Source organism: Cetorhinus maximus, chromosome 12 (genome assembly GCF_964194155.1).
Source record: "Cetorhinus maximus chromosome 12, sCetMax3.hap1.1, whole genome shotgun sequence".
Taxonomy (NCBI): Eukaryota; Metazoa; Chordata; class Chondrichthyes; order Lamniformes; family Cetorhinidae; genus Cetorhinus; species Cetorhinus maximus.
In genome coordinates, this window is record NC_135890.1 from 98,478,582 (window position 1) to 98,495,584 (window position 17,003).

General features: G+C 41.9%; 1 protein-coding gene across 1 annotated transcript in view; it reads right to left on the bottom strand.

The window, feature by feature from the left end:
* The window catches only part of atxn2 (ataxin 2), a 119,042-nt gene extending 102,039 nt beyond the window's left edge, over positions 1–17,003 (bottom strand). The window contains exon 1 of the mRNA XM_078554221.1: positions 16,624–17,003. Within this exon, the coding sequence (XP_078410347.1) occupies positions 16,624–16,733 (110 nt within the window). The 5' untranslated portion in view covers positions 16,734–17,003. The remainder of the gene's footprint in view (positions 1–16,623) is intronic.

Here is a 17,003-nt window from a genome sequence, read left to right on the forward strand (position 1 = left end):
CCGGTGGATGTACTGTACTTAGGTTTCCAGAAGGCATTTGATAAGGTGTCATATCAAAGGTTATTGCAAAAAATAAAAGCTGATGGTGTAAGGGTTAATATATTGGCATGGACAGAAGATTGGCTAGCTAACAGGAAAGAGAGGGTAGCTATAAATGGGTCTTTTTCTGGTTGGCAGGATGTAATGAGTGGTGTGTCTCAGGGATCAGTGCTGGGGCCTCAACTTTTTACAATTTATATAAATTTGATGAAGAGACAGATGGTATGGTTGCTAAATTTGCTGATGACACAAGATAGGTATGAAATTAAGTTGAGGAGGGAGTAAGAAGGCTACTAAGTGACATAGATAGGTTAAGCAAGTGGGCAAATAAAATATATTGTGGGCAAATATGAAATTGTCCATTTTGGCAGGAAGAATAAAGCATATTATCTAAATGGTGAGAGATTGCAGAGCTCTGAGATGCAGAGATCTGGGTATCCTACTGCATGAATCACAAAAGGCTAGTATGCATGTAGGCTAAGTAATTAGGAAAGCTAATAGAATGTTATTGTTTATTGTGAGGGGAATTGAATACAAAAGTAGGAGGTTATGCTTCGGTTGTACAGGGCACTGGTGAAACCACATCTGATGTACTGTGTACAGTACTGGTCTCCTTCTTTATGGAAATATATAAATGCTTTAGTTCAGAGAAGTTTCACTAGACTAATACTTGGAATGGGCAGTTTGCCTTATGAGGAAAAGTTGGGCAGGTTAGGCTTGTATCCACTGGAATTTAGAAGAGCAAGGTGACTTGATCAAAGGCTTTAAAGATCCTGAGAGGTCTTGACAGAGTGGATGTGGAGAGGATGTTTCCTCTAGAACTAGAGGTCACAATTTAAAAATAAGGGGTAGCTCATTTAAGACAGATGAGAAATTTTTTCTGAGTTGAGAGTCTTTGGAATCCTCTTCCTCAAAAGGCAGTGGAAGCTGGCCCTTTGAATATTTTTAAGGCAGAGTTAGATTGATTCTTGATTAACAATGGGGTGAAAGGTTATTGGGGGCAGACAGGAGCTTACAATCAGATCAGCCATGATCTTATTGAATGGTGGAGTACGCTTGACGGACCAAGTGGCCTACTCCTGCTCCTAGTTCAAATGTTCTTGCATTAATGTAACTTATTTCACGACCACATGATGTCCCAAAGTGCTTTACAGCCAACTAAGTACTTTGAAGTATAGTCACTGTTGTAATGTAGGAAATGTTACCAGCCAATTTGCGTACAGCAAGCTCCCATGGACTGCAATGTGCTAATGACCAGGTAATCTATCCTGGGTTGATTGAGGCACAAATACTCATCAGGACACCAGGGATAATTCCCCTGTTCCTCTTTGCAATTGTACTATAGGGTTTTTGCGTCCACCTGAAGGGGCAGACAGGGCTCAGTTTCATGTCTCATCCGAGACATGGACTTTGAAAAGGCATTTGACAGTGCCACACAACCTACTTGTAAGAAAAGTTAATGTTCATAGAATAAAAGGGACGGTAGCAACATGGATACAAAATTGGCTGAAAAATAGGAAGCAGAGAGTGATGGTCAATGGATATTTTTTGGGCTGGAGGAAGGTTTGTAGTGGAGTTCCCATGGGGTCGGTATTGGGACCCTTGCTGTTCCTGATATATATTAATGATCTAGATCTTGGTGTGCCGGAGACAATTTCAAAATTTGAGGATGATACGAAGCTTGGGAGTGTTGTGAGCTGCAAGGAGGATGGTGTGACATAGACAGGTTGGTGGAGTGGGCAGATAGGTGGCAGATGAGGTTCAATGCGGAGAAGTGCGAGGTGATGCATTTTGATGGGAAGAACATGGACAGACAATATAAAATAAGGTGTGAAATTTTGAAGGGGTGCAGGAGCAGAAAGGCTTGAGTGTATATGTGCATAAATCATTGAAGGTGGCAGGACAGGTGGAGACATTGTGTAATGCAGGCCAGCTTCCATGGTACCAGTTGTTATCTGAATCTTTAATCGTAATTCAGGTTGTGGTTTTGCTCATTTTAGTCAGTTATTTAAAGGTGTTATAAAACACTTAAATAACAAAGTAGATAGACATAAGTTAACACCTTTAATGTAATGAAATGTCCCAAAGCACTTCACAGGAGCATCATAAAACAAAGTAGGACACCGAGCTACATAAGGAGATATCAGGTCAAATGAACAAAAGCTTGGTCAAAGAGGAAGGTTTTAAAGGAGTGTCTTAAAAAAGGAAAGTGAGAGGGAGACACGGAGAGGCGTAAAGAGAGAATTCCAGAACCTGGGGCTTAAGCAACTGACGGCACAGCCACCAATGGTGAAGTAATTAATAAGTAGCAAATGGGATTGCATTAGAGGCGTGCAGATAGCTCATAGGGTTGTAGAACTGGAGGAGATTTAGAGATGTGTGTGGGGGGGAGACAAGGCCAAGGAGGGATTTGAAAACAAGGATGAGAACTTTATAGTCAAGATATTGCTTGACTGGAAGACCACATAGTTCAGCAAGCACAGGAGTGATAGGGAAAACAGGACTTGCTGCGAGTTAAGATGCAGGCAGCAAGAGTTTTGGCGGACCTCGCTTATGGTGGGTAGAATGTGGGAAACCAGCTAGAAGTGTGCTGGATTAGCAGAGTCTAGAGGTAACGAAGGCACGAATGTGGGTTTCAGCAACAGATGAGCTGAGATAGAGACGAAGTAGAAATAGGCAGCCTTAGTGATGGCATTAAGCTCAGAAGCTCATCTTGGTATCAAATGTGACACCAAGGTTGTGAACAGACTGCTATCAGGGAGAGGTATGAAGTAGTAAGCTATGGAATGGATTTTGGAGTGGTGACCAAAAACAATAGCTTCAGCCTTTCCAATATTTATATATCCTGGATAGATTGGACGTGGGGAAGATGTTTCCATTAGTAGGAGAGACTAGGACCCGAGGGCACAGCCTTAGAGTAAAGGGAAGACCTTTTAGAACAGGGATGAGGAGAAACTTCTTTAGCCAGAGAGTGGTGAATCTATGGAATTCATTGCCACAGAAGACTGTGGAGGCCAGGTCATTGAGTGTATTTAAAACCGAGATAGTTAGGTTCTTGATTGGTATGGGGATCAAAAGTTACGGGGAGAAGGCGGGAGAATGGGGTTGAGAAACTTATCAGCCATGATTGAAAGGCGGAGCAGACTCGATGGGCCGATTGGCCTAATTACTACTCCTATGTCTTATGGTCTTATTTGGAGGAAATGGCAACTTTAAGGGAATGAAATTCTCCCTCAAGTTGGGGACTGTAGAAATATGACAAGGCATTACCATTATACCATTGAAATATAATTAATCATATATTAAATCATTTCTAGGTGGCTTTAACCTCTAACTGTTAAAGAGCCCTTTAACTGTTAACTTATATAATGTACACTTTGACAGTTGATTAAAGTGAGATCAGGTAAACAAGGACACTGCAGATAATGACTGGTTGAAGTAGAGAGAATGTAGCTAATCAGGCTGTGAGATGAGCTTCAGCTGATTTAAGAGCATACATACGCAACGGAGTCATAAGGAAAGGGATATGAATGAAAGAACATGAACAAAACACAGCAGATCTGAACAAGACCCACCACACCACTTTGCTGTCCAGAGTCTTGGATTGGGTAATACCGACCTCTATTCTGTTAATTGTTGCTTGAATACTATTTGCATAACTGAATCTGCTAATGTTACAAGAAAGCCTCCTCATGCCTGTCCAACTAGGATTGCCAAGCCGCATCATTGACAGGCTGACCTAGTGCTGAGCAGCCCTGATACGGAGGCCCTGTTACAGTACTATGTAGATATTAGGCAGAACACCAGAAGCAATTCAAAATAAAATTTACGATGGAGCTTGTTGAGGAATCTTTTTAGATTTTGTTTCTTTTTCTGCCAATATATAGACAGATAGCCAGCATGCTCCAGCACTTGATGTGCAATATTTGTAGAAGTAAACAAATTCTTGATTGCATTATTTCTTGGCAATTGGGTACATGCAAGAAAGCAAAGCTGATTAGACATTAGTTACTTTATTCCTGCTCAACCAAGAACTGTTAAGATTCAGGCTATTTCACAATATATTTTTAAAGCTAAGTTTAACACGAACACCAGCTTTCTTGGCGAGCGTGCTTCCAATTAACCAAAATTGGATCTTATGCACGAAGTATCTTGGTTAGAGTGGCCTGAGTGAGCAATGGACACTTTCCATTGGGGTCTGCACTGGCATACATTGTACTCCTAAAAACCAGTGACTATGACTGCCTGAAAATTATTATATTTAGCACTAAGCAGAAGCAAAGGCAAAAATAGTAATTATAGCTAGTTTATATTTCCCTGTGCTTGCATGATCTGTTGCCAAATAATAAACTTAGGTCTCAACTTTCTTATCTAGACTATATATCTATGATAAAGGTGCTTTACATGGTATAGAGCTAGCTCAGGAAGGATTTATTGGCCTTGGAGAAGGTGCAGCGCAGCTTCAACATAATGATACAAGGGATCAAATAGCTAAATTGTAAAAACATTGCATATACTTGGAGTTGTATCCCCTTGAGTATAGAAGATTGAGGGGTGATCTAATTGAGGCATTTAAAATGATAAAGGAATTTAAATTGGCTAGGTAAGCAGAATCTATTACCTCTGGTAGGAGAATTCAGAACAAGAGGACATAATCTTAAAATTATAGCTAAATCTATCAGGAGGGAAATCCGTAAACACTCTCCACATAAAGGGCAGTAAAAATCTGGAGGTCTCTTCCAAAAGGCAGTGGATGCTGGGTCAACTATACCTTAAGACTGATAGCTTTTAAGTATGGGTATCTAGTGATCTGGGTCAAAAGACAGTTAGTTAGTAAATGGGGTTGAGGTATAGATCAGCTATGATCTAACTGAATGGTCTAGCCTTGTTCCTATGGCCTATACAGTGGAACAGCAAGATACAAAAACATTCAAGACCTACATAGTCAGCCTGTTAAATACCAGTACCTAGCTTCCCTTTGAAATTAAGGTAGCATAAAAGATAAATAGAAACAGCATGTTCACAATTAATCAAATCGTTGAATGTGGAACTCAAAGATACAGAATATAGCCAGTAAAAAAGGCATTAAGCTGGACAGAAAGAACTTCTGTTTCCAAGTTTTATTACTCCTTGACCAGGTCTAATTTAGAATACAGTGTCCAATTTTGGCTGACTTATATGCTAAATGATATGAAGGCCCTGGAAAAGTCTCCAGAAAAGGTTCAGAGGAGAGCTAATGGACAGATACCTAGGATACGGCCTTTGTCACCACAAATGGATTAGAAAATAGATCTTTTTATTTTACAAATGAGACTTGATTGAGGTATTTAAAATAAAAGGATCAGACTGTGCCCATGTAAATTAACTGATTGAGTTAGACAGATTAAGAAAGATTAGGTTAATTGTATGCAGTCACAAACATAAAATCAGGTTAAAGTTCAGAAGGTTTTCCTTATTGCAGAGGGTCAGCCACCTCTGCAACAAGTTGCCGGCTCATGTAGTCAGTATAGATTAGCTGCAAGGGTTCAAAAAGGTAGGTGAACAAAATACCAGCTTTGATCAATATTGCAGTTTACAAAGGGAAAGTAGGTAGTGCATAGGGTATGGTCACAGGAATCCTGAAATGTAAATTTTGATCATCGAGGATCAGTGAGGAACTTCCACCATTTTTATCCTCCCTGAATTTTTCCCTCATCTCTGCAATCATGTGGTCACTCATGGGTGAAGGTAATGGGGCGCATGATGCTCAGTTGCATTGTTATGGCATGGGACAGGCCCAAATAGACAAATGTCATTTTCATATGTTCATAAATTCCTCATCTTATAAACAGACAGTCTGGTCCGCCTTACGAAGATGATTGTCTGTCTCTGGCATCATGTAAAGCAACAAAGCAAGAAAACTTTCAACCATACATATGCATATATTCTAAAATGTAATTAAGACACCTGAAGAAAATATCAAATCCAAAACTACACAATTCAAGTGCAGTAGTTGAGGATGGTAGACAACCAGGTGTGCATCACATTCCTTTCTCAGATAGAGAATTACAAACAGCACTCAGCAATTCAAAGACTATTGCAAAACTGTTACCCTGCTGGCAATTTATAAATCCCTAATAAAAATGTCCAATGTAAATAGGTCCGATATGGAAACTAATCGAAAGGTAGCAGATAATTTCCATAATTCTAGGAGGTGGTTCATTAAATTACAGCTCTGCTATACTAGCAAGTTATTTTTCTTGCTGTGTATATCAAATACTAATTTTTTAAAATGTTATACAGCACTATTATCCTTTGGGTACATGACTTTTTTTTGAAGTTCCCAAGAGTTTAGCATATGCATGGGCTCCAAGTGTGTCAACACTGCCAGCATGCCCCAACACAAGTCTGAAATCCATTGCTGTAGTATAGAGCAAAATGGTCAAATGTGTTCAACAATAAAATAATTGACATTAAAAGTAAACCCAAAGTACTGTATAATGAAAATATTCAAATCACTGAACAGTTGGCAAACGTTTGCAAATTTGGAAATAACATCTTATAACAAAAGCCTGTTAAATGAATGCCAGAAATTCAAAAGAATTCAATAGTTTAATATGACAAATATGTAAGCCAGGAGTTCTCGCGTGGGGAATAAATTGTGTTCAAAATTACACTTGTTTTCAGAAGTGAGGTTTTTTTGCTCAAGTTTCCACTCAAACTTATTTGCATATTACTAAGCATAAAATCTTCCTTGAATCAGTGGAACAGTAGCCTGGTGGTGTTTTATTAATGCAGCTGAAAATTGTTTTTCACAAAAAATGAACATTTTTAAATCACTGAGTAACCCAATTTTAAATAATTAAAAATGACTGAAAAACCTATACAGAAACATGCATTGGCATACAGTTTTAGTAAATGAAATATTTTATAATTTTTACAAAGGTGTTTATTAAGAGACTTCTTGTCAAAAAAAGCTTCATTTTAAGAGCCTGTCTGAAGGCCTGTGAATGGCTTAATTAGCGAAAACACATTGTGGTTATTAATTAAATTTGGGGTTGTGGCCAGCTTCCAACTCAGTTTTCTTAAAAACTATACTTGCACTGGATATAATTTGCACTTGAAATTCCTTAATCTTATGTGGTTTGGCTGATTTCATGCAATTTTCACTGGGAAAAAAAAACATTACAACCCAGCAGAAACTCCAGGTCATCACACTTTTCCTCAGATTTGTCAATGAAAAAACTCAGGCTGCCGAAAATAGCACCAACAGGAACAGCTGCCAGATAGTCTCATGTTGCAGTGGTTAAGGTGAAGGGAAGAATTAAAAACAAAAACAGCAATACCTGGAAAAACTCAGCAGGTCTGGCAGCATCGGCGGAGAAGAACAATGTTGACGTTTCGAGTCCTCATGACCGTTCAACAGGAGAGGGGTGAAATATAAGCTGGTTTAAGGTGGAGGAGGAGATGGGGAGGTTGTAGGGACAAGCAAGCAGTGATAGGAGCAGATAACCAAAAGATGTCACAGGCAAACGAACAAAGAGGTGTTGAAGGTGGTGATATCTAAAAGAATGTGCTAAATAAGAATGGATAGCAGGACACGCAAGGTACAGATAGCTCTAGTGGGGGTGGGGTGAAATAAGACTAAAAGGGCATAAAAGGTACAGATTTTAAAATAATGGAAATAGGTGGGAAAAGAAAAATCTATATAAATTATTGGAAAAAACAAAAGGGAGGGGGAAGAAACGGAAAGGGGGTGGGGATGGAGGAGGGAGTTCAAGATCTAAAGAGACAGGCATAGCTGGGGCCCATGCGGGTACCCATAGCCACACCTTTTATTTGGAGGAAGTGAGAGGAGTTAAAGGAGAAATTGTTCACGTCACATCAACAATTTCCAGTTCCCTGGCCCCAACCGCCTCTTCACCATGGACGTCCAATCCCTCTACACCTCCATCCCCCACCGGGATGGTCTGATGGCTCTCCGCTTCTTCCTCGAACAGAGGCCTGAACAATCCCTATCCACCACTACTCTCCTCTGTCAGGCTGAACTTGTTCTCACAGTGAACAATTTCTAATTAATCTCCTCTCACTTCCTCCAAATAAAAAGTGTGGCTATGGGTACCCGCATGGGCCCCAGCTATGCCCATCTCTTTATGAGGTATGTGGAACATTCCTTGTTCCAGTCCTACTCCGGCCCCCTCCCACAACTCTTTCTCCGGTACATCGATTGCTTCGGTGCTGCTTCATGCCCTCGTCTGGACCTGGAAAAATGTATTAATTTTGCTTCCAATTTCCACCCCTCCATCATTTTCAAATGGTCCATCTCTGACACTTCCCTTCCCTTCCTTGACCTCTCTGTCTCAATTTCTGGTGATAGACTGTCCACCAATATCCATTACAAGCCTACCGACTCCCACAGCTACCTCGACTACAGCTCCTCACACACTGCTTCCTGCAAGAACTCCATCCCATTCTCTCAGTTCCTTCGCCTCCGTCGCATCTGTTCTGATGATGCTACCTTCAAAAACAGTTCCTCTGACATGTCCTCCTTCTTCCTTAACCGAGGTTTTCCACCCACGGTAGTTGACAGGGCCCTCAACCGTGTCCGGCCCATCTCCCGCGCATCCGCCCTCACGCCTTCTCCTCCCTCCCAGAAACATGATAGGATCCCCCTTGTCCTCACTTATCACCCCACCAGCCTCTGCATTCAAAGGATCATCCTCTGCCATTTCCGCCAACTCCAGCATGATGCCACCACCAAATACATCTTCCCTTCACCCCCCCTGGCAGCATTCCGTAGGGATCGTTCCCTCCGGGACACCCTGGTCCACTCCTCCATCACCCCCTGCTCCTCAACCCCCACCTATGGCACCTCCCCATGCATACACAAAATATGCAACACCTGCCCCTTCACTTCCTCTCTCCTCACCGTCCAAGGGCCCAAACACTTCTTTCAAGTGAAGCAGCATTTCACTTGCATTTCCCCCAACTTAGTCTACTGCATTCGTTGCTCCCAATGCGGTTTCCTCTACATTGGAGAGACCAAACGCAGACTGGGTGACCACTTTGCAGAACACCTTCGGCCTGTCCGCAAGAATGACCCAGACCTCCCTGTCGCTTGCCATTTTAACACTCCACGCTGCTCTCTTGCCCACATGTCTGTCCTTGGCTTGCTGGATTGTTCCAGTGAAGCTCAACGCAAACTGGAGGAACAGCACCTCATCTTCCGACTAGGCACTTTACAGCCTTCCGGACTGAATATTGAGTAACTTTAGATCTTGAACTCCCTCCTCCATCCCCACCCCCTTTCCGTTTCTTCCCCCTCCCTTTTGTTTTTTCCAATAATTTATATAGATTTTTCTTTTCCCACCTATTTCCATTATTTTAAAATCTATACCTTTTGTGCCCTTTTAGTCTTATTTCACCCCACCTCCACTAGACCTTGCGTGTCCTGCTATCCGTTCTTAATTAGCACATTCTTTTAGATAATATCACCACCTCTTTGTTCTTTTGTCTGTAACATCTTTTGGTTATCTGCTCCTATCACTGCTTGCTTGTCCCTACAACCACCACCACACCCCCCCAACCTCAAACCAGCTTATATTTCACCCCTCTCCTATTTTTACTTAGTTTTGTTGAAGGGTCATGAGGACTCAAAACATCAACTTTGTTCTTCTCCACCGATGCTGCTAGACCTGAGTTTTTCCAGGTATTTCTGTTTTTGTTTTGGATTTCCAGCATCCGCAGTTTTTTTGTTTTTATCTCTGAAGAGAAGAATTACTTTGATTGATTTTAGTGAGGTTTATCTTTTGAAAGTGAAGATGCCACATACTTGTATTTTTTTTGTTCTGAAAGCACACATATTCCAAAACTAGAGTCACCAAAGGGCTCAAATTTTGCAATTACTGGTTAAAATTTCCTACAAAATCTAAAACTTTGAATGTAAGTGGGAACTAAGGTTTTTTTAATTAACAAATTCAAGCATCTGCATCACTAGTCATTTCACAGCTTGGGAATGGAACTAAAGCGGGGAAGAGGAAGAAACATGTCAACATCTGCAAACTAGAGAATTGATTTTCAAGCTATGCTTGTGGCAAATGACATGTTAATTTTAAGCAAGCGGTCAAATTACCTTCTATTGTTTTAACTCCACAAGCCCCGGTGTCATCCCTCTATCTAGTGTGTTTACAATGGACATTAGTTTCCTGTGTATATTCACAGAATTTATAGAACAATGTCTATCAAAATCCTGTTCCCAACATTAGTTTGTCGTTTTATTTATGCTTGCTTTAATAAAAGTGAATGTTTTCTATTTTCCTTGCAGTGACCAACTAAGTTGGACATGTCAGCGGCTAATTGGAGGTGGAGGGAAAGAATTCAGATTGTTGAAGGAGAAAACAATCTGTAGGGTGGGCAACAAAGAAAAATCTTATTGACTAGAAAGAAGTAATCTGAGGTGAGATGCCAAAGTACAATTAAACTTCATCAGTAATCGCACAAATCTTGTGGTCAATGCTAATATTGAAATGTCATTTCTGGGATTTCCTTCTATAGCTACCTAAAAACCTTATTCCCCACCCCTGCTGTCCACCTACCATTCTGCAATGAATGCTCAGCATGTGCTACTGTTGCTCATTCAGGGGTGGGGTGGTTAAAAAAAAAATGGCCTTTTGCATACTTCATAAACACTCCCAAATGCAGGGTTGCACTGAAGAGCAGGATATCTTCAGAAAAAGAAAACAGAAATACCAAAAATAGACCGGAGGGCCACGAAGAGATTGCAGCAAGACACTGTCAAATTTACTTCCACATCTTCCATATGAGTGTTAGGGTACAGTAAGTTTTCCCAGGCTACGATTCTGAAGGTCATCAAATGGATGATGGATCTGAGAACAATCCCATGCCCCTACATTAACTCCTGAGAATTGCAGCTGCAATTCTTCAGGACCCTGATACTAACCGTATTGCTGATCTCTGGATTAATGTGCCATTCAGTGCACACTGATTATGTAGTATGAAACCAAGATGGCAACACATTCACCTTGAGTTCAGGTACTACATGTCTTACTTGAAGCAATTTGCAAGGCGCACTATACATGATTGGCCATTGGGCGGCTTCAGTAGAACCCTTGATAAAGATTCAAGAGAAATGCAAAGGATATAGGACCCATCTCTTCCTTTCTTCCCAAGTTTCCCCTGACCTTTCACCAATCATTGCCAAAAATTCACTTATTCCCACTTTCAGTATAATTATGATGAAATCTAGACCCAAGAACCATGGCATTACAAGCACCAAAATTTTAAAAAGAAAAACCTGCATTTATGTAGGGCCTTTTATGACACGACATTCCAAAGCACGTTACAATGAAATATAGTCGCTTCTGTCATGTAGGAAATTAGTTACTTCTACTAAGGAGGCTGCATATTTTAAAATTGCCTGTATAGGACAACACAACAGGTTGGAAACTTTCACTGCACTCACTGAAAAACAGATTACAGAGTGAAATATTATGCCAGACATTTGGCTAGTGGAAATAATAGAGCAGATTTTACAAACGTGCACTACTGGCAAGTTACCTTGCCTGCTAGCCAGAAAGACCAGGATACCCAGTGTACATTGGCCATGAGTTCCTAATCTGTGTGGCTAGCAGAAAAAGATCCCCAACTCTAGCTCACATTTATAAAGTACATCCTTGCCCTGTTTGTTTACTATCAAATGCTGAACAACTGGAGGATCCATTAGGCTTGGATCAGAAATTCTATAAAATTGGAGTGCACTCTTAACTCGAGCAAAACATTCACAACTGTATGCCACATTCCCGGCAGACCAATCGTGTCAGCCTGTTCCTGCCCCCTGGAACTCATTTCTTTCTATCTTGACTCCATTCTCTCTCCCCTTGTCCAGTCCCTTCCCACCTACATCCATGCTTCCTCTGACACCCTACATCATATCAACAATTTCCAGTTCCCTGGCCCCAACCGCCTCCTCTTCACCATGGATATCCAATCCCTCTACACCTCCATCCCCCACCGGGATGGTCTGATGGCTCTCCGCTTCTTCCTCGAACAGAGGCCTGAACAATCCCCATCCAGCAGTACTCTCCTCCGTCTGGCTGAACTTGTTCTCACACTGAACAATTTCTCCTTAAACTCGTCTCACTTCCTCCAAATAAAAGGTGTGGCTATGGGTACCCGCATGGGGCCCCAGCTATGCCCGTCTCTTTACGGGGTATGTGGAACATTCCTTGTTCCAGTCCTACTCCGGCCCCCTCCCACAACTCTTTCTCCGGTACATCGATGATTACTTCGGTGCTGCTTCATGCCCTCGTCTGGACCTGGAAAAATGTATTAATTTTGCTTCCAATTTCCACCCCTCCATCATTTTCAAATGGTCCATCTCTGACACTTCCCTTCCCTTCCTTGACCTCTCTGTCTCAATTTCTGGTGATAGACTGTCCACCAATATCCATTACAAGCCTACCGACTCCCACAGCTACCTCGACTACAGCTCCTCACACACCGCTTCCTGTAAGGACTCCATCCCATTCTCAGTTCCTTCACCTCCGTCGCATCTGTTCTGATGATGCCACTTTCAAAAACAGTTCCTCTGACATGTCCTCCTTCTTCCTTAACCGAGGTTTTCCACCCACAGTGGTTGACAGGGCCCTTAACTGTGTCCGGCCCATCTCCCACACATCCGTCCTCACACCTTCTCCTCCCTCCCAGAAACATGATAGGGTCCTCACTTATCACCCCACCAGCCTCTGCATTCAAAGGATCATCCTCTGCCATTTCCGCCTACTCCAGCATGATGCCACCACCAAACACATCTTCCCTTCAGCCCCCCTGGCAGCATTCCGTAGGGATCGTTCCCTCCGTGACACCCTGGTCCACTCCTCCATCACCCCCTACTCCTCAACCCCCACCTATGGCACCTCCCCATGCATACGCAAAATATGCAACACCTGCCCCTTCACTTCCTCTCTCCTCACCGTCCAAGGGTCCAAACACTTCTTTCAAGTGAAGCAGCATTTCACTCGCATTTCTCCCAACTTAGTCCACTGCATTCGTTGCTCCCAATGCAGTTTCCTCTACATTGGAGAGACCAAACGCAGACTGGGTGACCGCTTTGCAGAACACCTTCGGTCTGTCCACAAGCATTACCCAGACCTCCCTGTCGCTTGCCATTTTCAACACCCCACCTTGCTCTCATGCCCGTTCTTGGCTTGCAGCATTGTTCCAGTGAAGCTCAACGCAAACTGGAGGAACAGCATCTCATCTTCCGACTAGGCACTTTACAGCCATCCGGACTGAATATTGAGTTCAACAATTTTAATCATGACCTCTTTCCTCCATCCCCACCCCCTTTCCGATTCTCCCCCCTTTTTTTTCCAATAATTTATATAGATTTTTCTTTTCCCACCTATTTCCATTATTTTTAAATGTATTTCTATCCACTGTTTTATCTCTACCTTTTAGCCTTTTTTGATTCTTTCACCCCACCACACCCCACCCCCACTAGGGTTATCTGTACCTTGCTTGTCCTGCTTTCTACCCTTAATTAGCACATTCCTCAGATAATATCACCATCAACACCTCTTTGTCCCTTTGTCTGTGACATCTTTTGGTTATCTCCACCTATCACTGGCCCTCTATCCAGCTCTACTCCCCCCCCCCCCCCGCAAAACCAGCTTATATTGCACCTCTTTTCTATTTTTATTTAGTTCTGTTGAAGGGCCATTCCGACTCGAAAGATGCTGCCAGACCTGCTGAGTTTTTCCAGGTATTTTTGTTTTTGTTTTGCATTATTAAACTGTCCTTTTACATACATTTCAATTTAACTCCAACAAATGGGATTAAAATCTTCTTTTTCCCTGCTTTCTGAAAGGACAAACCTGGAATGAGCTTGTATATTCTCAATCTGATCTCTAATGTCATAGTAATGGGATTACAACAATTGAAAAAGTTTCGGAGCATAAGATAGGGGTTCACATTGGAAATCAGCAAGACACTACTTTTCAGCAAATTGTATTATATGTGACCAGAGAAACCAAAATGAAAAAATAATGGTGGTAGCCTTTGCTCAATGACTTCTCACTCAGAAAATCATGAGTTCAAGCCCTACTCCAGAGATTTGAGCAGAATCTAGACTGACTTCAGCGCTGTAGTGTTGAATCATTGAAGTTGCCATCTTTCAGATGAGATGTTAAACTGAAACCCATCTGCTCTCTCAGGCGGATGCAAAAATCCAATGGCACTATGAAGTGGAGCAGGGACGTTCTCCCAGTGCCCTGGCCAGTATATATGCTTCAAGCATTAACAGGTCATTTGATCAATAATCTTATTACTTCTTCTGTTATTCACAAACTAACTGCCAATTTGCTTACATTATAGTGATTACAATTCAAAGTATTGCACTTAATTGGCTGTGAAGTGCTTTAGACATCCTGAGATTGTGAAAAGCACTATATAAATGTAAATTTTTTCTTAATCCACTTGTTCCTGGCCAAGCACAAAAATTCCTAAACTCCAAGTGTTAATTTAGACAGTACATCTAACTTGAACAATTCCAAAATGCTCACAATTATCTTATTACTTCTTCTGTTATTCACAAACTAACTGCTAATTTGCTTACATTATAGTGATTGTAATTCAAAAACGTATTGCACTTAATTGGCTGTGAAGTGCTTTAGACATCCTGAGATCCTGAAAAGCACTATATAAATGTAAATTTTTTCTTAACTACTTGTTCCTGGCTAAGCACAAAAATTCCTAAACTCCCAAGTGTTAATTTAGACAGAACATCTAACTTGAACAGTTCCAAAATGCTCACAATGGAGATTGGGGCCTTAGTTTTCAAACTAGTGTCTAGGTAGTCAGAGGACATACTGGAAGATCAAGCAAATCACACAGGAGACCTGCAGATTGAGTCTGAATTGTACACCCATTTACACTACCATATAATCAAAACTAAACTGTACACATAAAAGAAAAACTATGGTATCAGTTTAAATTATTACAAAGTTCACCTTGGTTACAGGTTTCATGACTTAAATTCAGACGTCTTGGCATCTTGTGAAAGCGGTATCAAAAATCTTTCAAGAGAATTCTTTGAAGCTAAACTATTTATAATACATCCTGAAAAGTCAATGTGTTTTTTCAACGGCGCAAAGATTTTTGATGGAAGTCTTAAGAAGCAACACTAACACTTATTTTTACACGTATCACACTGAAAACCCACTCTCCCTGACACGATAAACTCATCATAATCACAAAAGCAATGAACGAATACATGACAATGCCAAGCACTAACGTTTTAAAAACTCACGTATTCATCAAACTAATCAGTATGTTAAAACACAAACACAAATCTAACAACACATTTGCAATTGTTTGGAAGAGGGAAGCACATCATTCCAGACATAGGTATAATACCTTCATAGCTGCAATGAAACAAAATACTTGCAACTTTCACAAAACATTTCAAAGCACTTAAACACTAACTATTTTGGAGGTGCAGCAACTTATTGAGGTCAATGTGCTGTGCAATTAACAGCAGTCAAAACTTTGGCATTGTTAATATAAAACAAGGCTAAGCATTCATTTGGCAAAAAGGAAACTAAAACTAATGTAAACAGTATTTAGACGCCAAGTCATCAGCTCTGTTGCAACAAAAGGGAGAAAGCATGCACAGGAATTTATTTTTCAGAACACTGTAAAAATATATCTTCTGTACAGGTTTTAACTGTGTTAATTAAAGCATAAACAGGTTTAACTTTACAATGTTCTGGAAAACGTTCACATTGTATATAAAGTACAATGTCACCAAAACGTACAGCACAAATCCCATTACCACGAGGAACAAAATAAAAAAGTTTAATTTCTTTCCTCGGGGCACAGCAGTCAATCTCACGAAAACACGACCGTGATTGAAATCTTAGGTGATATACTACGGGGACACTTGCATACGGTTGTTCTGATTTGAATGTCACATTATTGACGAGTTTACAGTAAGGCACTTCCCAATTCCCAAGTGTGATCTTGGTTTAAGTTAAGAGCAACACGATGTGATGTCCAGAATTTTAATTTGCAATTATTTGACGGATATTTGCAGCCAGTAACTTTACATCATTGAGCAAGTGTGTGTGTGTGTGTGTGTGTGTGTGGTTTTTTTTTAAAAAATGTTATCTTTTTCTGCGACAAAGAAAATTAAAAGGTCTTAGAAACTTTGTCACCTAAGGGATTTCTCTAAAGGAATGCATCCTCTTGCTAGGCTGTTATCTACATCCCCCTGATGTTTTATTTTAAAAGTCGCCTGTCCACGACAGATATTTATGAAGCCTTTGGCGGGCGAACCTGGACCGAGTCCAGTCCATGTTCGTGTGCAGGGCCGCATCCCCCCACCAATCATCCCCATTCGCTATCAGCCCGCTGGGAAAGATGAGTAGGCCCGAACGCTAGGCCTGAGCCTGCGTTTCTCGGTTACGCCGGCCCGGCATGTTGAAGGGTAAAGGCGGGCCCAGGGCGGCAGGAGGCCGCACCGGGCTAAAGCTGGGCTGAGGGGGGGAGAGAGAGAGAGGGAGAGAGGGGGAGCTCGTTTATTACCTGCCGCCGCCGCCGCCGCCGGACTGCCTCCCTCCTCCTCCTCCAGCTCCACCAGCACCGATACCGCCGCCGCCGCCGGGCTTTCGGCTGTTGGGCTGCTTCATGGACATGGTGGTGCTGAGGCCGCTTCGAGTCACTTCAAATCCCTTAAGAAGAGGGTCGGGCCCGACATCCACAGCACGAATTTAAAAACCCTCCCCCTCCCACCACCACCTCTCTCCTCCTCCTCCACGAGGAAGTCGTTTCGGGGACAAGACGGGTTGTGCCGCCCCTGCTGTCTGTCTGTCTGTCTGGCTCGGTCAGTCAGTCAGTTACCGCCGCGGCGCCCGTTGCTATCGCCAAGCTTCGGCCGCCGCCACCACAACACAGCGAACGGGCGA